Source organism: Microcaecilia unicolor, chromosome 8 (assembly GCF_901765095.1).
Source record: "Microcaecilia unicolor chromosome 8, aMicUni1.1, whole genome shotgun sequence".
In the NCBI taxonomy this organism is placed as follows: Eukaryota; Metazoa; Chordata; class Amphibia; order Gymnophiona; family Siphonopidae; genus Microcaecilia; species Microcaecilia unicolor.
The window spans coordinates 201950505-201973202 of NC_044038.1; the positions used below are offsets into that span (position 1 = coordinate 201950505).

At 43.3% G+C, this 22698-nt stretch overlaps 1 protein-coding gene across 2 annotated transcripts in view; it reads left to right on the plus strand.

Annotated features, from left to right (window-relative positions):
• The window catches only part of RBBP8NL (RBBP8 N-terminal like), a 72917-nt gene that overhangs the window by 21846 nt on the left and 28373 nt on the right, over nt 1-22698 (plus strand). The window contains exons 5-10 of one of the 2 annotated variants that reach the window (XM_030212254.1): nt 396-535; nt 2996-3038; nt 6041-6163; nt 10283-10395; nt 14309-14381; nt 20218-20375. In XM_030212254.1, coding sequence (XP_030068114.1) covers nt 412-535; nt 2996-3038; nt 6041-6163; nt 10283-10395; nt 14309-14381; nt 20218-20375 — 634 coding nt within the window. In that variant the 5' untranslated portion in view covers nt 396-411. The remainder of the gene's footprint in view (nt 1-395; nt 536-2995; nt 3039-6040; nt 6164-10282; nt 10396-14308; nt 14382-20217; nt 20376-22698) is intronic. The other variant, XM_030212255.1, reaches the window with a different exon arrangement.

Genomic DNA, 22698 nt, shown 5'->3' on the forward strand with positions numbered 1-22698 from the left:
GTAAGTAAAACAGGACCAGGTAAAGTCATCCAAGTGCTCGTCAGGGACGCCCTTTTTTTTCCATTATGGGTCGAGGACATCCATGTGTTATGCATGCCCAAGTCCCTCCTTCACTACGCCTCCGATATGCCCCCTTGAACTTTGGCTGTCCCTGCGACGGAAAGCAGTTGGGGACGTCCAAAATCGGCTTTCGATTATACCGATTTGAACGACCCTGTGAGGACGCCCATCTTCCGATTTGTGTCGAAAGATGGGCGTCCTTCTCTTTCGAAAATGAGGCTGTTAGGGTCCTTGAACAACTGAATCCCAACAATATTAACAGGATTTGATTAAATTATCCATAGTCTTTAATATCATATGGGTATTTTCCATTTTTCTTATGTTTTCTCTTCTAGAGTAGGAAGCCAATGAATGCAAAACAAGATTCAAAGCATCAGGAGGAACTGGCTCAGACTTTTACTTCTCAGCAACAACATGGAAACTTTCAGTGATGTCTTAAATAAACTCAAGGAAATCCATGAGAAAGAAGTTCAGGGTGAGGAATTGCTCTTTGTGTGTCAGACAGAGGATTTCTTCCCATGCCAAAGGGAGGGCTGCAGGAGATAGGCTGCAGCCCTCCACAGACATTTTGCAACATCACAGCCTGAGAGGTTCCTAAACATCTCACAAGTGACCTGCACTGCATCCAGCATTACTGTTGAGAATCTTCTGACCCTTGCATTGCCCCGGGCACACTGACAGACATAAGTAGGTCTCCTACTTTAACAAAACCTTTAGCCTCACTCTCTTTTCTTCAATTGCATGTGTCCCGGAACTTTGCTGTATTTCAGAAGCACTTTCACAGATCAGAAATCAGCCCAAAGTGTGATTCCCTATATCTCCCAGGCAGGAGGCAAGAGACAGTGGAAATTAGAGCTGAGTCCAACTATACCAAGGGCCTCAGGTACTAAAAGGGACTTTCTGCCCATTTTCGGGCTGATTCACTAAAGCTTTTTCCCTATTCTGTGACTATGGGGAAAAGCTTAATGAATCAGGACATGTACTACTACTACTACTACTACTTAACATTTCTAGAGCACTACTAGGGTTACGCAGCGCTGTACAGTTTAACAGAGAAGGACAGTCCCTGCTCAAAGGAGCTTACAATCTAAAGGACGAAATGTCAAGTCTAGATTTCCTGAGTAGAGGTATGGTGGTGCTGAAGGCGACATTGAAGAGGTGGGCTTTGAGCAAGGATTCGAAGATGGGCAGGGAGGGGGCCTGGCGAATGGGCTCAGGGAGTTACATATAAAGTAAATGTTTAAGAGGTGTGTCCATAGAGGAGGCATGCTGTCATAGACAAAAGCACTAGCAGCGAGCCTGGGAGCTCAAGACTATCTTCAACATATCCTGACATAGGAGTGAGGTTCATTCTTGTCATGGGATATGCAAAGTGAAACTGTTTTAGAGACATTACCAATACTTTCTATGTTTACATTAGATTAGGTTAGGTTAGGTTATCTTTAATATACTGACTTTCACTGGCTCACAGACCAAAGCGGTTTACAATAACAATAATTGTTAACAAGAAAAGAACTACAATATTCCATTAAGACAGGCAACAATCATTCAGAGAGAAAAAGACTGAAAATAGTTTTGCAATAACACCATAGTATATAGCAGGGGTTCTCAACCCGGTCCTCGGTACACACCTAGCCAGTCAGGTTTTCAGGAAATCCACAGTGAATACAGTATGCATGAGATAAATTTGAATGCTCCTCTTCCACTGTATGCAAATCTATCTCATGCATATTCATTGTCGGTATCCTGAAAATCTGACTGGCTAGGTGTGTATTGAGGACTGGGTTGAGGCCCCCTGGTATACAGTATATAGTATATATATTAAATATACAGTCCTTTCACTCCATCTGAACCCCCAATCCGATCACTCAAATGCCCTCCTGAAAAAGTGGGCTTCTAGTAAAGACTTGAATCTTGCAATACATTCTTCAGTATGGAGATCCTTAGGTAAATGATTCCACAGCCATGGGACTAAGAAAAAGAAGACAGACTGTCTGGTACTGTCTAGACATGCTAGGGCTGGAGCGGGAAGCACAGGACGACGTTCCTGAAGAGAGAGCAGTGTACCTGATGGTTGGTATGGGATGATCAAAGACGACACATAGCTTGGAACACAAGGATGTAATGTCTAAGGGGCCCTGTTACTAAAGGGTTGGTGCGTAGCAATAGGTTTGCCGTGCAGCAATCCAGAACTACTGCTGGGCTACCGCAGGAGCCCAGTAGCAGTTCCCACCCCCAGTGTGCGCCATTTCCAGTGCTACAAAAATCTTTTCTATTTTTGTAGCACTGGTGTTTACCTGGCAGTAATCGGGCAGTGCCGCGAGCTGCCCAGTTCCTGCCGGGTTAGTGCAGGAGCCCTTGCCGCCACCTCAGTAGGTGGTGGTAAGTGCTCCCCCTGAAATGGCCGCGCAGTAAGTGGTTCATTTACCACATGGCCATTTCTTTTTAAGAAAAAAGACAGCCTTTTACCCACTGCGGTAAAAGGGGGCCTCAGCACGCAGGCTCCCTTTTACTGCAGCTTAGTAAAAAGACCCCTAAAAGCCATTAACAAAATTTTTAATTGAAAGCGATAAATTATTGGTACCAAGTGTAAATGTTCTAATAAAGGACTTGTCCGATCGAAATGGCAAGCTTGACAGAGAAATCTGTCTGTAAGCGGTTTAATTTATAAAATGGAATACCTGCGTAATCCATATGGAATACCTGCGTAATCCATATGGAATACCTTGCCATAATCCAAGTTGGAGAATAAAATGTATGAAGCAACATATGCGGAATGTCAAAAGAAAAATATTGTCCTATATGCAATTGTCGCAGGGTACTAAGCGCTAGGCTTTAAAATGTATTCGGCCCTTTACAGTTCTGAATACCTGCAAGGTGCTGCTTCTTTATCTAACTATTCAAACTGAAATTCTGAGTCTTTCATGTATTTCAGGACTGCAAGCAAATCTGACAGAAATAACAATGGAAAGGTGTCGGTGAGTCTGTCCAGCCAGCATTCTCCCAGCACCGCTCATTCTGATTTCCCACCAAATAATCACACATGTACCAGGCTCAGTGTTATAAATTTGTACACTATACATCAGGGACAATGTGGCATGAAATGGGCTTTTTCTGTGCTACAAATCACTTGGTCATTTCATTTCCTGACATGTATTTTTCTAGTGAAAATTAAGAGTTTCCCCTGTCAAGTCCTTAGCATGACTTGATTTTGACAGAGAGCTGATAACTATTTCGTAGGGAAAATAAATAAACATCTTTGCGGTTAATTAGCTCTGGGATAGGAGAACAAAGCAAAAAACATTCTTCTATCACCCGTGTGACCACTGAAAAAGAATCTCTCACACTATTTTGCCTTGTAAGATAGATAAAATTCACTTTTGTTCTCTTTGATATAGAAGCCTGCCTCCCCTGGCTTAATCCTTGGTTATCCAATATCACCACAGCTGATTTCTTTTAGCTCTTTATGCTACACTTCCCTTTCAGCACAGGACAATATTTTGAATACTGGAACCAAAAGCAGTACAAATTTCAGTCCAGCTCCCTACTCTCCTGCACATGTCTTGCATTCCTCAAAACAAAATCTACTCACTGTTCCCTCATGCTTACAAAGTAAATCTGATCTAGCCTGATCATGGTGCTTTTCAAAGGTAGCTCCATCCCTCTGGAATGCACTGACTCCAGATTAGAGAGTTGCACGGGGACAGAAATCTAACCCGTCCCCTTAGGGAATCTAACCCATCCCCGTCCGTCCCCGTGGGGAGTTTAACCCATCCCCACCCGTCCCCATGGGGAATCTAACCCATCCCCACCCGTCCCCACAAGAATTTAATGGTACATTAAAAAAAATCCTGTCTGCTCTCTGGGTTCGAGCCACAACACTGCAGGCAAGGAAGGAACGGAAGTTAGAACACTCCGGTGCTCACATGTAAGACTTCTCTGATTCACTGGCACTGTGTGCTAAAAGATTGCCAAATGCACACGCCAGTAGGTCAGGTGACATCTGATGCTCGTACCTATGTCAGAGCTGAGGTCTGCGCATCAGCCCGGAAACAGAGAAGATTAATAGTAACGTAGTAAATGGCAGCAGATAAAAACCGGAACTGTCCATCCAGTCTGCCCAATAGACATAATCGTTATCAATTCATGATTAAATCAACAATGAATGTGATATTATATACTTGATTACGGTCTTTCTGTGGCGTTTCTGGGACATAGACCATAGAAGTCCGTCCGACCCTAACCTTATGTTCCAACTGCTGGAGTTGCCCTCAAAGCCCACTCCAGCCTATTTATCTTCTCATTTGCAGGACACAGACCGTAAAAGTCTGTCCAGGACTGTCCTCATGTTCCAGCCACTAATGTTGCTGTCTAAGCCCTTTCCAGTCCATCTTAAACCAGATTGCCATATATGAGGCGCAGACCATACAGGTCTCCCGGTATTGGCCCTAGTTCATCACAGCCAGAGTCGCCATTTAAGTGTCACTCGACACATCCACACACATTCAGCCATTTAGGTTTAGTTTTTTTTATAACTTCCATTTCCTAATTAGAGATCCTCTATGTTTATCCCATGCCTTTTTGAATTTCATCACCATTTGTATCTCTACCACCTCCTTAATTGAGTCTTTCCGCACCTGTGCTGTTAAAGCAAGGAGGAGGAGACAGAACTCAACAAACTTGGTACTCGGTAGGTGAGAGGCTGGCGCAAGTGCAACACACACTTCCACAGGAACCGCGCAGGAACTGCTTCCGTCCCCATGGGATCCCCGCAGAACTGCTTCCGTCCCTGCGGGAATCCTGCGGGTTCTGTGGGATTCCCGCGAACCCCGTTCCCATGCAAGTCTCTACTCCAGATCTTAGACATGAAGCTTCACTGTTAAAATTTAAATCACTTGTTAAAGACTCACTTATTTAAGCAGACCTTCTTGGCTACCTCCTACCTTTGAATTGATCGCTCTTTTAAATACCCTTTTCAGCAATTCTACCATAATAATTTTGCATATTCTGGAATAGATTCTATAAATGACACCTAAAAATTCAATGCTGAAAAAAATAGCACTTAGTGCTATTCTATAACCCACTTTTAAAGATAGGCCCAGTTTATACAACAGCGCTTAGCGCTGGGAAGTGTAACTACATTTAGGTGCGACCATTTACACCAATGTAAATCCATGCATTTAAATTATGCGCGGATCCCCCTAATTGTATAACAATGCGCAAAAATTGCAGGAACACCCCTAACCTGCCCATGCTCCTCCCATGGCCACGCCCCTTTTGGGGTCCATGCACTAGAATTTATGTTCACCTCTTTATACAATATGCCTAAAAAGATGCACATGTAAATTCTAATTATTGCCAATTAGTGCCAATAATTGCTTGTTATTGCCCAGTTATCGGTGCTGATTGGCTTGTTATTCAATTAAGCTGCATGCATCCAGATTTACGCACGCAACTCAAAAGGCATCATGTATAGAATCTGGGGGTCTGTGTCTTTTTTACACTTCCTCCCCTCCCCCATGTGTCTTAGCTATAACTATAATTATTATTTTTATTGTTGTTGTTGTTGTTGTTGTTGTTATTATTATTATTATATAAATATTAATTCTTTTTTTAGTTGATGTTCATACTATTATTTATATTTATATGATTCAACTTATAACTTAGGCCACCATCCCTTTCACTCCCTCTATTACCCCCTCTGTTTACAAAGCCGCGCAGCAATGTCAACACAGCCCATTCAAAGTGAATGGGCTGTGTTGGCATTACCGCACTGGCAGCCGCTAGTGTGACTTTGTAAACAGGGGTTGTAATTTCTTTATATATTACTTCATCTTTATGATTGTAGTCTGCTTAACTGTTACGATTTTGCGATTTATTAAATACATTTGAACTGTGAACTGTGACACCTTGGTGAAGATTACTCATTTAATAAAATCTGGTCTCTGCTTCTTCTGATGCTCTTTCCCCCAAATCCCAGAGACACACGAAGGATCGAGGAACTGTTTGCCAAGAACCACCTGCTGCGGGAACAGCAGAAAGCCCTCAATGAGAATGTAAAGGTGCTAGAGAACAGGTACCACAACTTTCTGGTGCTAGACCAGTGAGACTTTGTTATTTAATCTCATACATTATTGTACCTGTAATTCTCATGCATGCAATTTATCGTGTTCTTATGATTATGTTATGTTCTATTTATTATTTATAAAGGGTCATGGATTTGCAATGCACTGAGCTGTGTAGGGTAGAGCAGGGCTTCCCAAACGTTTCCTATTGACCTCAATGTCTGGGTATTTAGGGCATCCACACTGAATTGCATGAGATAAATTTGTATATACTGGATCTTCTCATTTACCATCCTCCGGGAGCTTGATCCAAGGCAGAACCTCGACTTGTAGAGATTACTTCCTCTGTCATGACCCAGTTTTCTAGGATTATCTTCCTGGGAGATTTAAACCTACACTTGAAAAATGATGCAGACACCAATATCCACAACTTCAAATCATTCCTGAAGGACTGCGAACTAACTACATTCTCCGAGAGTGCAACTCATGAAAAAGGCCATACGTTAGACTTCATGATTTCCTATCCTAATCAGTTCATTCAAATGGAAGCCAGTACCATGGTCTGACCAATTCCAACTGGATTTCACCATTGATATCTGTATGTAAAGCTTAACCAGGCACAAGTCCTCCAAACTAAAGGCGACCAAGTAATTCTTCTCCAATTCAATATATCGGTGGTGTTCGATGCGCTTGACCACACATTGCTACTCGAACACCTGGACCAGATAGGAATAACAGGGATTGTGATATGGTTCATTGAATTCCTTTCAAATCAAAGCTATTCTGTCAAGCAAAACAACCAACCTTCCAACTACTGGTCTCCTAATTACGGGTTTCTTCAGGGAACTCACCTCTCACCTATCCTGTTCAATCTCTTTATGTCATCCCTTGCCTCAATACACCTGGGTCTTAATGAACTACTATTATCCTATGCACATGGCATTCTGCTTCTCTTACTAGTGACAGCATCAAACAAAGATACAACTCAGTCTGTAGCGAATAAGAACGTAAAACCAATGGTCCAACTTACCTAGTATCCTGTTTTCCAAACAGTGACCAAGCCAGGTCACAAGTACCTGGCAGAAACCCAATTAGCAGCAACATTCCATGCTACCAATCCTGGGGCAAGCAGTTGCTTCCCCATGTCAGTCCCAATAGCAGACTATGTACTTTTCCTCCAAGAATTTGTCCAAACCTTTTTTTAAACCCAGATACACTAAGCACTGTTACCACATCCTCCAGCAATGAGTTCCAGACCATAATTATTTGTTGAGTGAAAAAATATTTACTCCTATTTGATTTTAAAGTATTTCCATGTAACTTTCTCGAGTGTCCCCTAGTCTTTGTACTTTTGGAATGAGTAAAAAATCGATTTACTTCTACTTGTTCTACACCACTCAGGATTTTGTAGACTTCAATCATATCTCCCCTCAGCTGTCTCTTTTCCAAGTTGAAGAGCCCTAACCTCTTTAGCCTTTCCTCATATGAGAGGAGTTCCATCCTCTTTATCATTCTGGTTGATCTTCTTTGATCCTTTTCTAATTCCGCTATATCTTTTTTGAGATACAGCAACCAGAACTGAACGCAATACTCAAGGTGTGGTTGCACCATAGAGCAATACAAAGGCATTATAGTATTTTCAGTCTTATTCACCATCCCTTTCCTAATAATTCCTAGCATCCTTTTTGCTGTTTTGGCCGTTGCCATACACTGAGCAGAAGATTTCAGCATATTATCTACAACGACACCTAGATCTTTTTCTTGAGCACTGACCCTAAGGTGGACCCTAGCATCCGGTAACTATGATTCGGATTATTCTTTCCCATGTGCATCACCTTGCATTTGTCCACATTAAATTTCATCACATGTGTTTTAACAACTTTGAATAGTTTTGTACAATCTGCAAATTTAATCACCTCACTCGTCATCCTGATTGGCTGTGATTGGCTGAGAGAGACCTGGAAGGGCATAATAGAAAGGGACATAAGTACATAAGTACATAATTAGTGCCATACTGGGAAAGACCAAAGGTCCATCTAGCCCAGCATCCTGTCACAGACAGTGGCCAATCCAGGTCAAGGGCACCTGGCACGCTCCCCAAACGTAAAAACATTCCAGACAAGTTATACCTAAAAATGCTGAATTTTTCCAAGTCCATTTAATAGCGGTCTATGGACTTGTCCTTTAGGAATCTATCTAACCCCTTTTTAAACTCCGTGAAGCTAACCGCCCGTACCACGTTCTCCGGCAACGAATTCCAGAGTCTAATTACACGTTGGGTGAAGAAAAATTTTCTCCGATTCGTTTTAAATTTACCACACTGTAGCTTCAACTCATGCCCTCTAGTCCTAGTATTTTTGGATAGCGTGAACAGTCGCTTCACATCCACCCGATCCATTCCACTCATTATTTTATACACTTCTATCATATCTCCCCTCAGCCGTCTCTTCTCCAAGTTGAAAAGCCCTAGCCTTCTCAGCCTCTCTTCATAGGAAAGTCGTCCCATCCCCAAATAGTTTTGATTTGGATGTCCTCTCACGTCTGGATCCCAGATTCTCTCCGGCGGTGGTCATTTCGGGCACATAAGAAAAACACGTCCAAGAGAAGGATGCCCATCACAAAATCTGAAGAATCTGAAGAAAAAAAATGCTCAAGTGCTCATCAGGACGTCCTTTTTTGAGAGTGAGGACGTGTACGAAACCGTCTTTGGCATGCGCAGAGCAGCCAGCATAACGATTGGCTGCTCTGCGCATGCTCAGCTGGCCAACTGGCTTCCCCTCCTTAGGAAGGAAATCGTGTGCAAATGAGCTAACAGCGAGCAGCTCATTTGCATACGATTTCCTTCATGCATGCCCGTTTTTTACCGATTCGCTAAGGGATCGGTAAGGGAAGGGCTCTTTCCGTGGAGTTAGTGCATCTGGCTGTAAGACCACTTTGCTACATTTTGTCCAGTCTAACAGACTGAAAGAACAATAGATGCTAGCGTTACCCATTTCAAAAGACAATTCGAAATCAGAAGATTTTCAGCTCTCTATTCCCTGTACTTGGAGTTAAAATATGAAACTCTCTTCTTATTACCATCAGAACAGGAAACAGCTACATTAGCTTCAGGAAGAGGCTAAAAACCTTTCTCTTCCCAAAGACTGCTTCATAACAATCCATTGTTCTACCTCCTAGTATCATCCATTATCCTTTCCTATAATGTGTTTGGTGTCATGCATTACACCAATGTTCTCATACCCCACACTAACATTATCGGCTTTTGTCTCACCTTGAATGTAAACCGCACTGGAAAGGGGATATTAGCGGTATACAAAAATTGATTTGATTTGATCTCCAATGCATGCACAGGTATTGCATGGTAGTCATTGCAGATATACTGAAAATCCAACTGGCTGTGGAGTCACCTGGCCAGGTTTGTGAAGCCCTGCCAGGTAAACAAGATTAATCTTTAGGTTAGCGCATGCCATAAAAACATAGCAACTAGCAGTGAGGCAGACTTGCACACAAGGGTTAGTAGACATTTCCCCAGAGCAGGTTTCGCCCTGATTAATCCTGGTTATTGTTTGACATACAAACGAACTATCAAAATATTAGCAAAAGCAGAAATCTGCTCTGCAAGAAACATAAGGAAATTATTGCTGAGGGCAGGTTTTCTACTGTAATCAACAGAGCTTAACCATAACACTAGCTCTTACACATTTCTCAGCCTACTTCTAGGAATGGAAGAATTTGACTGCAGCTTGTACAGTTAGCCTATCAAGTGATGCTGCTAAATCTCAGAGGGTCAAAAATCTAGCTTCTGACACCCAAATGAATGATACCTACCAGATCTGGGGCAGAGGCGACCAGTGGCTGCATCAGAGTGAGTCCTTTCACCTCACCTCTGTGTGCTGGGGACACAAGCAATGCTGAAAGTTTCCATTGCTATCTGTCTGACCTTGTATTTTCTATTTAGTGTCCGTCCTCTCTTTGGAGCTGGGTTGGTTTAAGAGTGCTTGGGACAAGAGAACCACTTGGCTACAGCTTCATGCCAGGGGTGCAGTGCCTCTCTCCCCACTCTCCATTCTCGCTACTTCAGAGATTTTGAGTTGCTGCCACAGGTTTACCTTTTTCATTCTATTCATGACTTCTGTTTTGGGGTTTATTTTGTGCAGGCTGCGGGCAGGTCTCTGTGACAGGTGTACAGTCACCCAGGAACTGGCCAAGAAAAAGCAGCAGGAGTACGAGGGGTCTCACATCCAGAGTCTGCAGCTGATCTCCTCCCTCAGTATGTGCACACTCCTTTTCTTGTACTAGAGTCAGCGCAGCTAGAACAGCCCAATGTTTCCACCCTGCCCTGTGATCTGTATCAGGGGGTTGACTGTACAAAGTGGAAATGTCATGCTTTTGTGCAGGGCCGCCGAGAGGGGGGGGACAAAATTCTCCGGGCCCGGGCCTCCAGGGGGGGCCCGGCGCCACTGCCGCAGTCCAGCCTGCCCGCCCTCCGTCGCTCCCTGGTATTCAACTCAAGAGCCTCACCTTTGAAAGCGCAGCAAGCAGTGGCAGACCACTCCTTCCTTCCGTGCCCCACCCTCACCTGATGTAACTTCCGCAAGGGTGGGACACGGAAGGAAGGAGTAGTCTGCCGCTGCTTGCTGCGCTTTTGAAGGTGAGGCGCTTAAGGTCAGTGCAGAGGTCCCGGGGGTGGAGAGAGGGCCCGGTGGCGGGTGGGGGGGGGGCCCCGGGGGCGGCCTTGTCCTGGGCCTGGCCCAGTCTCTCGGCGGCCCTGCTTTTTTAGCATCTACCAGTCTCTCTGCCTGTATTCATTTAGGGGTCCTTTTACAAAGGCACGCTGAAAAATGGCTTACAGTAGTGTAGGCATGGGTTTGGGGCGCACGCCAATCCATTTTTCAGCACGCCTGTGAAAAAGTCCTTTTTTTTCTTACCAAAAATGGATGTGCGGCAAAATCAAAAATGCCTTGCGTCCATTTGGGGTCTGAGACCTTACCGCCAGCCATTGACCTAGCGGTAAAGAATCCGGGTGGTATGAAATTACTGCAACAGCCATGTGGTAGTTGGGTGGTAATTCCATTTTGGCACGCTTTGGGCATGTAGATGACCATGAGGCTTAGAAAAAGTGCCCCTTAGGTCCAGATGGCCAGACAGTTTCCCCCAGCTTCTATATATGGTGTCTAGATTTGCACCAACACTTGTGTACGCTCCCAAAATACGCATGCAAATTAATTGGCAAATGAGTCAATTGACATCAATAATTGGGTGTTAACCAATTATTGACATTAATTGGCACCCATTCAAATTTGCACACATCTGGCTGCATGCTATTCTATAAGGCATGGCACCTAACTCTACTAGCATGTAACTCAAAAGGGGGCATTGCTGAATATTATTATAGATGATTAATATCGAGATTATTGTTTTTCCCAGAGTTCCGGGTATGACTCCTAAAGTTTTCCTCAGAAATATTTCCTCAATTATTACTTTAAAAGGAGTGAAGCCTGTGAAAACTGGGATTACTTTAATCAGTGGGATTTGAATTAGAGACTTAAGTATATGTATTGTTAAATAACTTCTGGTTTTTAAAAGAGAAAGAATGTAATCAGATGTATTATTTCTAACTAATATTGGATAATAAGTATGTTTTCAATGAAATGATTTGACTTTACACCGTATTGGCCTTGAAGAAGCCAACCAGATGATCAATGTGGAATAATGAATTAGACGAGTAATATCTGGGGATAGTCAGGTTAATACCACGTTTTTTTTCTGTTTATTGTCTAATTGATCTCCTTGTCTTGTTTCACTCTCCCTATTTAGTGGCCTAAGGAAGTAAATAGAATTACCTGACTGAAATAATTCCTATATATTACTTTCTCTGTATTTCCAACAAGTTGTTTTATCACTTGTAAAAATTTAAATGGCTATAAATAAAAAAAATAATTTTTTAAAGGTGGCATTGCTATGGGAGGGGCATTCTGAAAAGTTATACACATTGGGGTCCTTTTACAAAGGCATGCTGAAAATGGCTTGTGGTACTGTAGGCACAGGGTTTGGGCGCACACAGACCCATTTTTCAGCGCGCCTGCAAAAATGGCTCTCTCTTTTTTTTGCCGAAAATGGATGTGTGGCAAAATCAAAATTGCCACACATCCATTTTGGATCTGAGACCATACCGCCAGCCATAGACCTAGTGGTAAAGAATTTGGGTGGTAATGACCTATGCACATCAGATGCCACTTGGCGTGCATCCGCTATGCGCGACAGAAAATAAAAAAAATATTTTTCAGACACGCATAGTGGACGCGCGTCAAAATTGAAATTACCGCAAGGGCCAGGCAGTAAGTCCAATTTGGTGTGCTTTGGGTGCACGTAGGCGCCTACACAGCTTAATAAAAGGGGTCCATTGTTTCAGAATACTGCCTCAGTGTGCCAAACTTGCCAGGTTTCAGCAGGCATAAGTCTGACACCAAAAGTTAAGTACAGGAAATCCTTTATAGAATCGTGCTTAGTGCCAATTTTTCCGCCACTGAATTTTAAACACATTTATAGAATTCCCCCTTGTATGGACCCGTTTCTGTTAAGGGCTGCTCTCTTTCTTTGTGGTTGTTGCAGATCAATGACATCAATGACGAATGGTATAATAGGGTTGCTCCCTCCACCTTTAAAGTGTGCCCTGCAATTTTTGCACAGTCCCGTGTCACCTTCTTTAGATGCCAGATCCAAGAACCTGGGCTCTTTTGGCATGTAAAGAAGTACATAAGTAATGCCACACTGGGAAAAGACCAAGGGTCCATCAAGCCCAGCATCCTGTCCACGACAGCGGCCAATCCAGGCCAAGGGCACCTGGCAAGCTTCCCAAACGTACAAACATTCTATACATGTTATTCCTGGAATTGTGGATTTATCCTAAGTCCATTTAGTAGTGGCTTATGGACTTGTCCTTTAGGAAACCGTCTAACCCCTTTTTAAACTCTGCCAAGCTAACCACCTTCACCACATTCTCCGGTTAATATGAGACTATTGGTTGCTATAGAAGAAGCTCTTGTGGAGCTCCAGGGATGGGAGAACAAAATCAACCAGCATAACCTGGCTATGGTTGGTGATTCTGGTCACTTGTGCCCTATATTCTCACCAAATACAAGGTGAGGAAAGCCCAGAGATGACTGATAGCTCCATCCAATTCATCTCACCAGGAAGCTGTTAAAGGCTTTAGGTTGATTGATCCCTTGGCCCTCTTGTGCCAAGAAACATAATTTTCATATGAAAGGAATAAAGATGTCCGACACTCTCTCCTCCTCCCCCCTCCCATCCTCCCTCCTCATACAAGAATCCCCTGAACAGTTGCTCCTGAACTGGCAGGCTTTGAGTTCATTCTTCCTTTTTCTCAACCTCTAAGCATTGTTTTGGCACAGGGATGCAGTTTTTCTAAGGTGAAGTGAGGTGCTTAGCTTGGCTCTGCTGCTTTTTTTTCTTTTAGGTGCTGGCAAATGATAATTAGGACAGTCATCCCAGATTGCATTTCATTGTGACTGAACCCTGTTCCAATTGCACCATCCTAGCTGTGATTTCTGTAACAGTTTAGGTTCCAGACAGGAAAGTTTTTTGTTCATGTCTAAATCTAGACTAGTTACCTGGTTCCGGAGCTATTAATCTATTAGGATATAAAGAAATCTCTATTGAAATAGTAAAGTGCAGCTTCAGTGGAGCTCCTACTGCGGTTCAAGGTATTACTGTAAATGGCAAAATTGTATCCCCTTGACAATTCTTGCTTCACTCCCTAATTCCATATTCTCTAGAGACCCCCAAGACCCCATATAACCTAAGGAGGTCTGCAAAAGTAGCAGCTCAGCAGGTTAAATTGTGGTTATAACTAGGGGACCTGAGATGGACAGGGTGAATATCAATAATCGATGCACCATCATAATTGGGTTTAATATGAAAAGCGTCTTTACTTTCCTCTTCCTCCTCTGAAATGTTGCATTAATATATTTTTGAAGTAATTTGTCATTGTCTACAGAGTAAACAAACCAGTGTTTGCTCGGGGTTTCCCTGCACCGGTTTTACTCATTTGGGCTAGTGCACAGACTTTATTCTAGAAGCACAGGGCTAATGTGAGTCGCTCATGTTTGCATTGTGAAAAGGTTTTTCTGAATGATGTTGTGTTTTTGGTTTTGTAATTTCAGCTAATGAGCTGAGGGGACTAAAGGAAGAAAATACATCCCTTAGGGAAGAACTGGGAAAGCCTCGAAACCTAGAGTAAGTTGCTGCAGTTATACTATATAATGCCTGAAATAAACCGGGCAGTACCCAGAGGGTGTGCCTCTTAACCCATAGAGAGCTGCCGCAGGCACAGAAAGGGTGCAGCTCTGTGCTAGAAATAGATTCCAGCTTATGCTTCTTTTAGCAGGAACTTTTAAGCTTTTCAAGGGTGCAACTACCCAAGAGGTGCTTAATAACCCTGCAATACGGGTTTTGCCAGACCTCTGTGTCCTGTATTACCTACTTACGGCGACTTGCTGTTGATTGATGAATATCACATTAAGCAACTGAATATGTAAACAGTGATTTGCCCTACAGTGTAATTTTTGTGGGTTGTAGTTCCTAAATAATCCCACCAGGTTCCCCAGTACAGTATGTCTGAACAGGGCAACTTTCGTGGAAAGGAGATCCCCTCTCCTCAGCTGTTTCACGGGGAGTTTCCAACCCTTTGAAAATGACGCTGAAGTGGTCATATTCCGCTCATGCTTCATAGTCCTCCTCCAGATTCGGGCCAGTTTAGCTGAAGAGATGAACTCATTGAACCAGACCAGAAATGCTTTTGACAGTTCTTAGAAAAGCACCAACAAAATTTGTGAAAATTATACAGTTTACAGTGTTACAGTTTATTTACTTCTTGATATACTGTGTGTGGTGAAAATAATACATCTGGGCAGTTTACAAATTACAGATAAAGATAACATTAAGTCAAAATAAAATAAAATTAGGACAAAATGGAAGACAATACATAGTAATTGGAGATGACAGGACTGCGCACATAAGGAATAAGAAAAACAGGGTAGGTCTAATATACAATTCTTTCATAATAACAAAGTGTAAGGAAACAGGTGGAAGGGGGGAACAAACAAAAGGAAAATACCTTAAACTGGTTCCTGGTCATGGGGCCTACATGAAGTTTTCGAATAAGGTTTCCAAATGGAGGCTACGAGGAAGACTATTCCAGATGGAAGAGCTACCACATTGAAGCATGATTTTAGAATTGTGTCAAGCCAAATGTGACAATGTGGTGGAACTGTTAGAAGTTTATAATTAGAAAAGCATAAAGTTCATGTGGGAGAGTAAGATTTGAGCAAGTCTACTAGGAATAAAGGTTGTCCTCAGTGCAGTGCCTGATAGATTATAGTTGAATACTTATGGATAATACAAAAGACTGCCAGTAACCAGTGTTCAGATTAAAAAAGAAGAGTGAAGTGATTGAAACGTTTCTTATTGTGAAGCATCTTTCTAGCCTGAGAGAGGGGGAGACCATGATAGACAGAGTTATAGTAATCAAGTTTTGTAATAACAAGAGTGAGTAATAACGTTCTAAGGGGTCCTTTTACTAAGCAGCGGTAGGGCTACCACATGGGTAGTGGATGCTAGATCAACCATACTGCCGGGATAGCACGGGCACCCGGTGGTAATTTCGAAGTTGGCGCCTTCAGTTTCCTGTGGTAGAAAATATTTTTCTGTTTTCTGACCATGGGGGAGATTCACAGCGGTAATCAGCAGTGTAGCCACATTGCCGCATGCTGCCTGATTACCGCACGAGTAGCGTGTGAACTCTTACCGCCAAGTGAATGGCGGTAAGGGCTCAGGCAGTAAATAGCCACACACTACTTTTAATATTAGCGCACAGCCATTTACTGGCCCATTTAATATAAGGCCTTTTTACTTGCCACGGTAAAAAATGGCCCAGCACATGCTAATTTTGTGCGCCCACACTAGGGCAGGCCAATTTTTGCCGCAGCTTAGTAAAATATCCCCTAAATTAGGGAGGTTCTACAATGGAGCGAATGCAGCAAACTTCTCTTACTGTATGAAAGCATTTGCTGACTACGGTTGAGATTTGATGTCGAAAAGATAGCAGATTGTCAAAGACAACTCCGAGAATCTTCACTTTGTTTGTGAAGGGAACCGTGATGTCATGTATAGTAGGAGGAGAGACACTAAGTGGAAGAGACTGAACTGAGAAGATGATGGCTTCAGATTTTGAATGATTTCATTTCATATTCGTTGTTAGCAGTCGGCAAATTTTGTCAAGTTTAGAGGAGATTTCTGACATAAATTGTGGAGATGACAACTCCAATGGAGCCAAAATCTGAATGATGGAAAAAGAACAGATCCTGGATGGAAAATCTGGAGAGAAAAAAAAAACAGTTCTTTGTTGAAGACCCGACCTGATGTGGTCCACATTTTATCCAAGGGCTGCCTCAGGGGTACACAGCACACTTGGGGATTTACCAGACCTACACTCCAAGGTCACTGTGAAAGTGCTCAGTAAAGCTCAACTCATTGCCAGTAGCTACTGAAGCAGCCCTTGTCAGGTGAAATGTGGAGCACATTGGGTAGAATCTTTAATAAAGATCCGTTTTTGTGGATTTTCCGTCTGGAATCTGTTCTTTATCCATTGATCTGATACAGATCTGTATAGCCTCTTGAGTAGATGCCAAAATCTGAATGTTACTAATACAAATCAAAAATATAAAACTGAGTGATTGAATAAGTAGAGCTAGAGGAGACAACAAGATGTTAAAAGGGATTAGACCGTGGATTGATAACTTGTGTATTTATAGAATTAATACAGGCAGCAAATGAGTGGTCAGTGATATAAGATTTAAACTAGTTTAAGGCAGTGCTACACACTTAGGGAATGATGCACTTAGGGAATAGAAATCCACGGGAGACGTATGTGTTAGGCGGCGAGAGTCTGATAGGTACGGACGGGGAGAGAGATCTTGGGGTGATAGTATCTGAGGATTTGAAGGCGACGAAACAGTGTGACAAGGCGGTGGCTGTATCTAGAAGGTTGTTGGGCTGTATAGAGAGAGGTGTGACCAGCAGAAGAAAGGGAGTGTTGATGCCCCTGTATAAGTCGTTGGTGAGGCCCCATCTGGAGTATTGTGTTCAGTTTTGGAGGCCGTATCTTGCGAAGGATGTAAAAAGAATCGACACGGTGCAAAGAAAAGCTACGAGAATGGTATGGGATTTGCATTACAAGACGTACGAGGAGAGACTTGCTGACCTGAACATGTATACCCTGGAGGAAAGGAGAAACAGGGGTGATATGATACAGATGTTCAAATATTTGAAAGGTATTAATCCGCAAACGAAACTTTTCCGGAGATACGAAGGCGGTAGAACGAGAGGACATGAAATGAGATTGAAGGGGGGCAGACTCAAGAAAAATGTCAGGAAGTATTTTTTCACGGAGAGAGTGGTGGATGCTTGGAATTCCCTCCCGCGGGAGGTGGTGGAGATGAAAACGGTAACGGAATTCAAACATGCGTGGGATAAATATAAAGGAATCCTGTTCAGAAGAAATGGATCCTCAGGAGCTTAGCCGAGATTGGATAACAGAGCCGGTAGTGAGAGGCGGGGCTGGTGGTTGGGAGGCGGGGATAGTGCTGGGCAGACCTATACGGTCTGTGCCACAGCCGATGGTGGGAGGCGGGGATAGTGCTGGGCAGACTTGTACGGTCTGTGCCCTAAAAAAGACAGGTACAAATCAAGGTAAGGTATACACAAAAAAGTGGCAGATTTCTTGGGCAGACTGGATGGATCGTGCAGGTCTTTTTCTGCCGTCATCTACTATGTTACATTTAGGTCAGCCAGTCAGAGAAGAATAGAGTGGTTTACAGATCAAACACAGCAGAAAGGTCATAAGAACATAAGAACAGCCATACTGGGTCAGATCAATGATCCATCTAGGCCAATATCCTGCTTCCAGCAGTGAGCAATCTAGGTCACAAGTACCTGGAAGAAACCCAATTAGTAGCACCATTTCATGCTACCAATCCCAGGGTATGAAGGAACTCAAACATGAAATTGCTGATTTGCTACTAGTGATTTGTAACCTGTCAAAATCGTCTGTAGTATCTGAAGACTGGAGAGTGGCCAATGTGACACCAATTTTTAAAAAGGGTTCTGAGGCAATCCGGGAAATTACAGACTGGTAAGCTTGACTTCAGTGCTGGGGAAAATAGTGGAAACTATTATAAAGAATAAAATTATAGACACGTGGACAAACATGATTTAATGGGATAGAGTCAGCACAGATTCAGCCAAGGAAGGTCTTGCCTCATCGCTTAATTAAGACTTCAGCTGATGGAGACGTAGACGATAAGGCAGTAGGTTTAACAATGAGGTTTTTTACAATTCCATTTAGACGAGAAGCATTAAGATCATGCTTGAGAAGTGTGGCTTACTTGTTTGCAGTTCGAGAATTTGATGATGGGTTTGAATGTGAGTGACTTTTCGGCAAGTCACACCTGTTGATTCAGTTGCCTTACACCAAGCTGTGATGGGGTTTATAGAACACTGCCCCTCACCCTTAAGAAAAGTCCTTTTCTAAATAGCCTGGGCCAACTTCAGAGCACTGATCCCGCTCTGGGGGGAAGTTAGCCAGGAGGGGTGGAATCAATGCCTGAGAGTTTAAATGACAGGGCCAAACTGAGGTCAAGAAGCCAGGAACAGAAGAACCGAAGCCCCAGCATAGGCCGTTACTGAACACTCCTAGCTGCTGTGATCTGGCTGAGGTAAGCCAATCTTTTATTTGAAGAATTGTGAGCCTTGTTCTGAGGACTGGCTGGAGCAAGAGCTGGAAATACAAAGAGAGAAAGATAGAAACTACATACTGTGTTTGCGGCGTGGCTGTCACAGGCTATAGTCTGTGTTTTGGGGCCCTGTCGGCCACAGGCCCAAGTAAAATCTTTTCTCCCACTGAAGACAAGAGTCTTTACCTTTGTTCTAGGCCTGTGAAAGAACAGGCCTCAGATTTAAGTTAAGAAAACCCTTATTTCATGCTTACAATCTTGTTTGGCTGTTTTATTGACAGGACCACCCCATAACCCTGGCCTGGGGTCTCACACAATGATACCAAAGTTGACATTTCCTGGAAGATTGTCATGAGGTCTTCTCAGTAGCATAGCCAGGTTGAGGGCGTGAGGGGAGAGGAGAGCAGACTGCCGATGGTGATGGCGTGTATTTTAAATGCGAAAGATCACATGAAAAATAGGCATTGTTGGAAGTCCATTTGTGGGAGTGGCTGCTCCCCTAGTGACCCACCTAACTATGCCTTTGGGTCTTCTGTAAAGGGGCATTCTGTTCTAGCATGTTATGAAGAGCTGAGTTCCCACGAGCAGTCTGTTCATCAAGGGGTAAAGCAGAGAAGGTCTCAGTGCTGTCCTGGACATGTTCCAGTATTATAGTTTTTAGATTCCTATAAGGTACTATTTGAGGGGAAGGGATAGTATGGCTCAGGGCTGGAGGAGACCAGTGAAAAGTCAAACAAAAATGGTCAGACCAAGGTAGAGAAAGGGAAGACAGAGAATTCAGTAGGGAAGAGAGAGAGAGGATGGCATTGTCAAGATATCAAAGGTGTGTCCAGCATTATGAGTTGGAAAAGGAACTAGTTGGGGAAAGATGCAGTTCAGTGAGCAGAGTTATACGGTAACGGGTTATAGGATTGGTGGAGATATCAAAATGTATGTTTAGGGCTCCAAGGAGATTAAAAGGGTGAGGAAAAAGAGCCTAAGAAAGTCAAGGGGAGGCAGTCCAACTTTTAGAAGGCTAAAGATGGGGTTTTATCAGGCTAACAGAGTGTAATTAAAGACAGCTGATTAATTTTTCCTTGAATACTAGCTTTCTTTAGATTTATTCTGTCCATAAGTGTAAAATCATAATTTAGAAAATAATATCAAAGCTGTACCCTCAAACTCCAAGGTAGGTTTGTTGACACTACAGTTTGCCATTAGGAAGCTGGTAGCTTGTTGTAGTACTGTCCTTTGCCTTTAATTTCATCTGGTGCTCATTACACCACTCGACTTTGTGACAGAACTGAAAATCAAAGAGCTGTACCGCCTGACAAGGGCTCCTGCCTTGACCTGCCCATCCCTCTAGTGTCTCCAGTGAATGCTACAAATAGCACTGAGAAACCACCTAGCAAAGAAAAGGAAAGCTATGAGGATCTCCCCTTCCCACAGTCGGCAGAAGGTAGGTTGGATTCATTCATGGACCCTATAAACCAACCACATTTTACAACTTTATAGCCTGGCAACTTGCCAAATCATTCTTGGGGCATTTGGAAATTCTGATATCCTTGAGGGTGATATCAGTGGATTGAACAGCTGTGGGGGTGACTGTCTTCAAGATAGGGTGCCCCCTAGAGACCAAGGCAATAAGAAAGTATCTTTCTGGTTGGTTGGTTGGTTGGTTGGTTGGTTGTTGTTGTTGTTACATTTGTACCCCGCACTTTCCCACTCATGGCAGGCTCAATGCGGCTTACAAGGGGCAATGGAGGGTTAAGTGACTTGCCCAGAGTCACAAGGAGCTGCCTGTGCCTGAAGTGGGAATCGAACTCAGTTCCCCAGGACCAAAGTCCACCACCCTAACCACTGGAAAAACTTTAGCAAACCATCTCCTTCCATCCTAGGTGTGAATGTAGTTGAACATCATGACATTAATTTTGCAAACTGGAAAAAGAAAGTACTGTTTTGCCCCTGATGGCTTCCCTTCCTTTTTCCTCTTGAACCTGAGAAGCTCAGGTGAGGCGACCAAAGGTTCAAAGACTGCTAACTCCCTCAGTCTTCTCCCATGCACTTTTGGCTAATGACTGCTTCACCTCTACAGGGAGAGAACTATGGTATTTTCAAAAGTGCATAAGACAAAGGGCTACTTATAACTTTAAAAGCTTTGCAAAGCCTGAAGAACAGGCAAACAAATTGACAATTCCATGATCAAAACAATTATTCAAGTTTTATGTTGAATCTCGGTTTCATTCTTTAATCTCTGCCATGTCTGTTGCTTTCTTCCCTTTCTGCTGGAGTTATTTCTTCATGTACGACCTGTGTGCAATCAGTAACAATTGGTACGAGGGCCTGCCAGACAGTGTCCTGTGATATATATTTTAATGAGGGGTCACTAGAGTATACAAAACTCTTCTCCAAAAATGTAAGCTTTTAAACTGTACTCATTTGTATTTTTGGAATCAGTTAAAACTTTCTGTCCCTGCTCTTGCTTGTTTCTGATTGGTATCAGTTGAGACTCAAGATGTAAGTTCACTTTCCAAGATTCTGTCCCAGATGTTTGGCTAATACAAGAAACACATGGCAGTGCATTATCAAGGCTACACAAATCAGGGGAATTCAGTAAATGGCACCCAAAGTTAGGTACTGGGAAGATCCGCACTAAACTAATATTCTGCAAAAGGCGCTCTGCGTAGAGCATTCTATGCAGAATACTAGCGTAAGCGTTGATCTCATGCCTAACTTTGGGGCCCTTTTACTAAAGGGTTGCTGTGTGGCAACCTGGAACTACCACTGGCCCAACATGGCCGCCGGCGGTAGTTCCACTTTGAGTGTGCTCCATTTCCAGTGTTACAGAAAATAATTCTGAAATTTCTAGTGCGGCGCTAACCCAGTGGTAATCAGGCAGCGCTGCCCGCTGCCCGGTTATTGCCAGATTTCCATGGGAGCCCTTACCGCCACCTCAATGGGTGGTGGTAAGTGCTTCCCCCTACATGGCCACGCAGTATGAATAACCTTACCGCGTGGCCATGTCTTTTTTAAGGGCTTTTTACCCACTGTGGGAAAAAGAGCCCTGGAGTATGGCAAAAACGGCCCCTGCCACTACCGCAGGGCCCTTTTTACTGCAGTTTGGAAAAAGGACCCGTTTGTGCACTAGATTTACATCTGCTATAACCCAGTGTAATACTGGCGCCCAACCTAGGCAGAGAAATTACTTTATTCTATAACGTTGCACCTAAATCCTGGGAATGCCCCTAACCTGCCCATGCCCCTGTCCATGGCTACTCCTCCTTTGCAGTTGCACAGGAGAGAAGTTAAGTGCTCAGTTTACAGAAAAGGGACGTAAGTCAGTTACACACTCAACTGATAATTAGTGCTGGTTAATGCTTGTTAAAGGCAATTATTGGTACTTATCTCCAATTAAGTGGCAATTAAGCACCAATTAACTAGTTAGGTTGTGTGTGCAACTGATCCTATTCTATAACTGAGTTACACAATTGGGCGTCTAATTTTAGGTGCACAAACAAAAAAGGAAGACAAATGGGCTCATTTTCGAAAGAGAAGGACGCCCATCTTTCGAAACAAATCAGAAGATGGGCGTCCTTCTCACAGAAACGTCCAAATCGGTATAATCAAACGCCGATTTTGGACGTCTCCAACTGCACCCCATCGCAGGGAGAGCCAAAGTTCACAGGGGCGTGTTGGAGGTGTAGCGATGGACGTCCTTGACCCATAATGGAAAAAAAGAAGGACGTCCCTGACGAGCACTTGGACGTTTTCACCTGGACCGG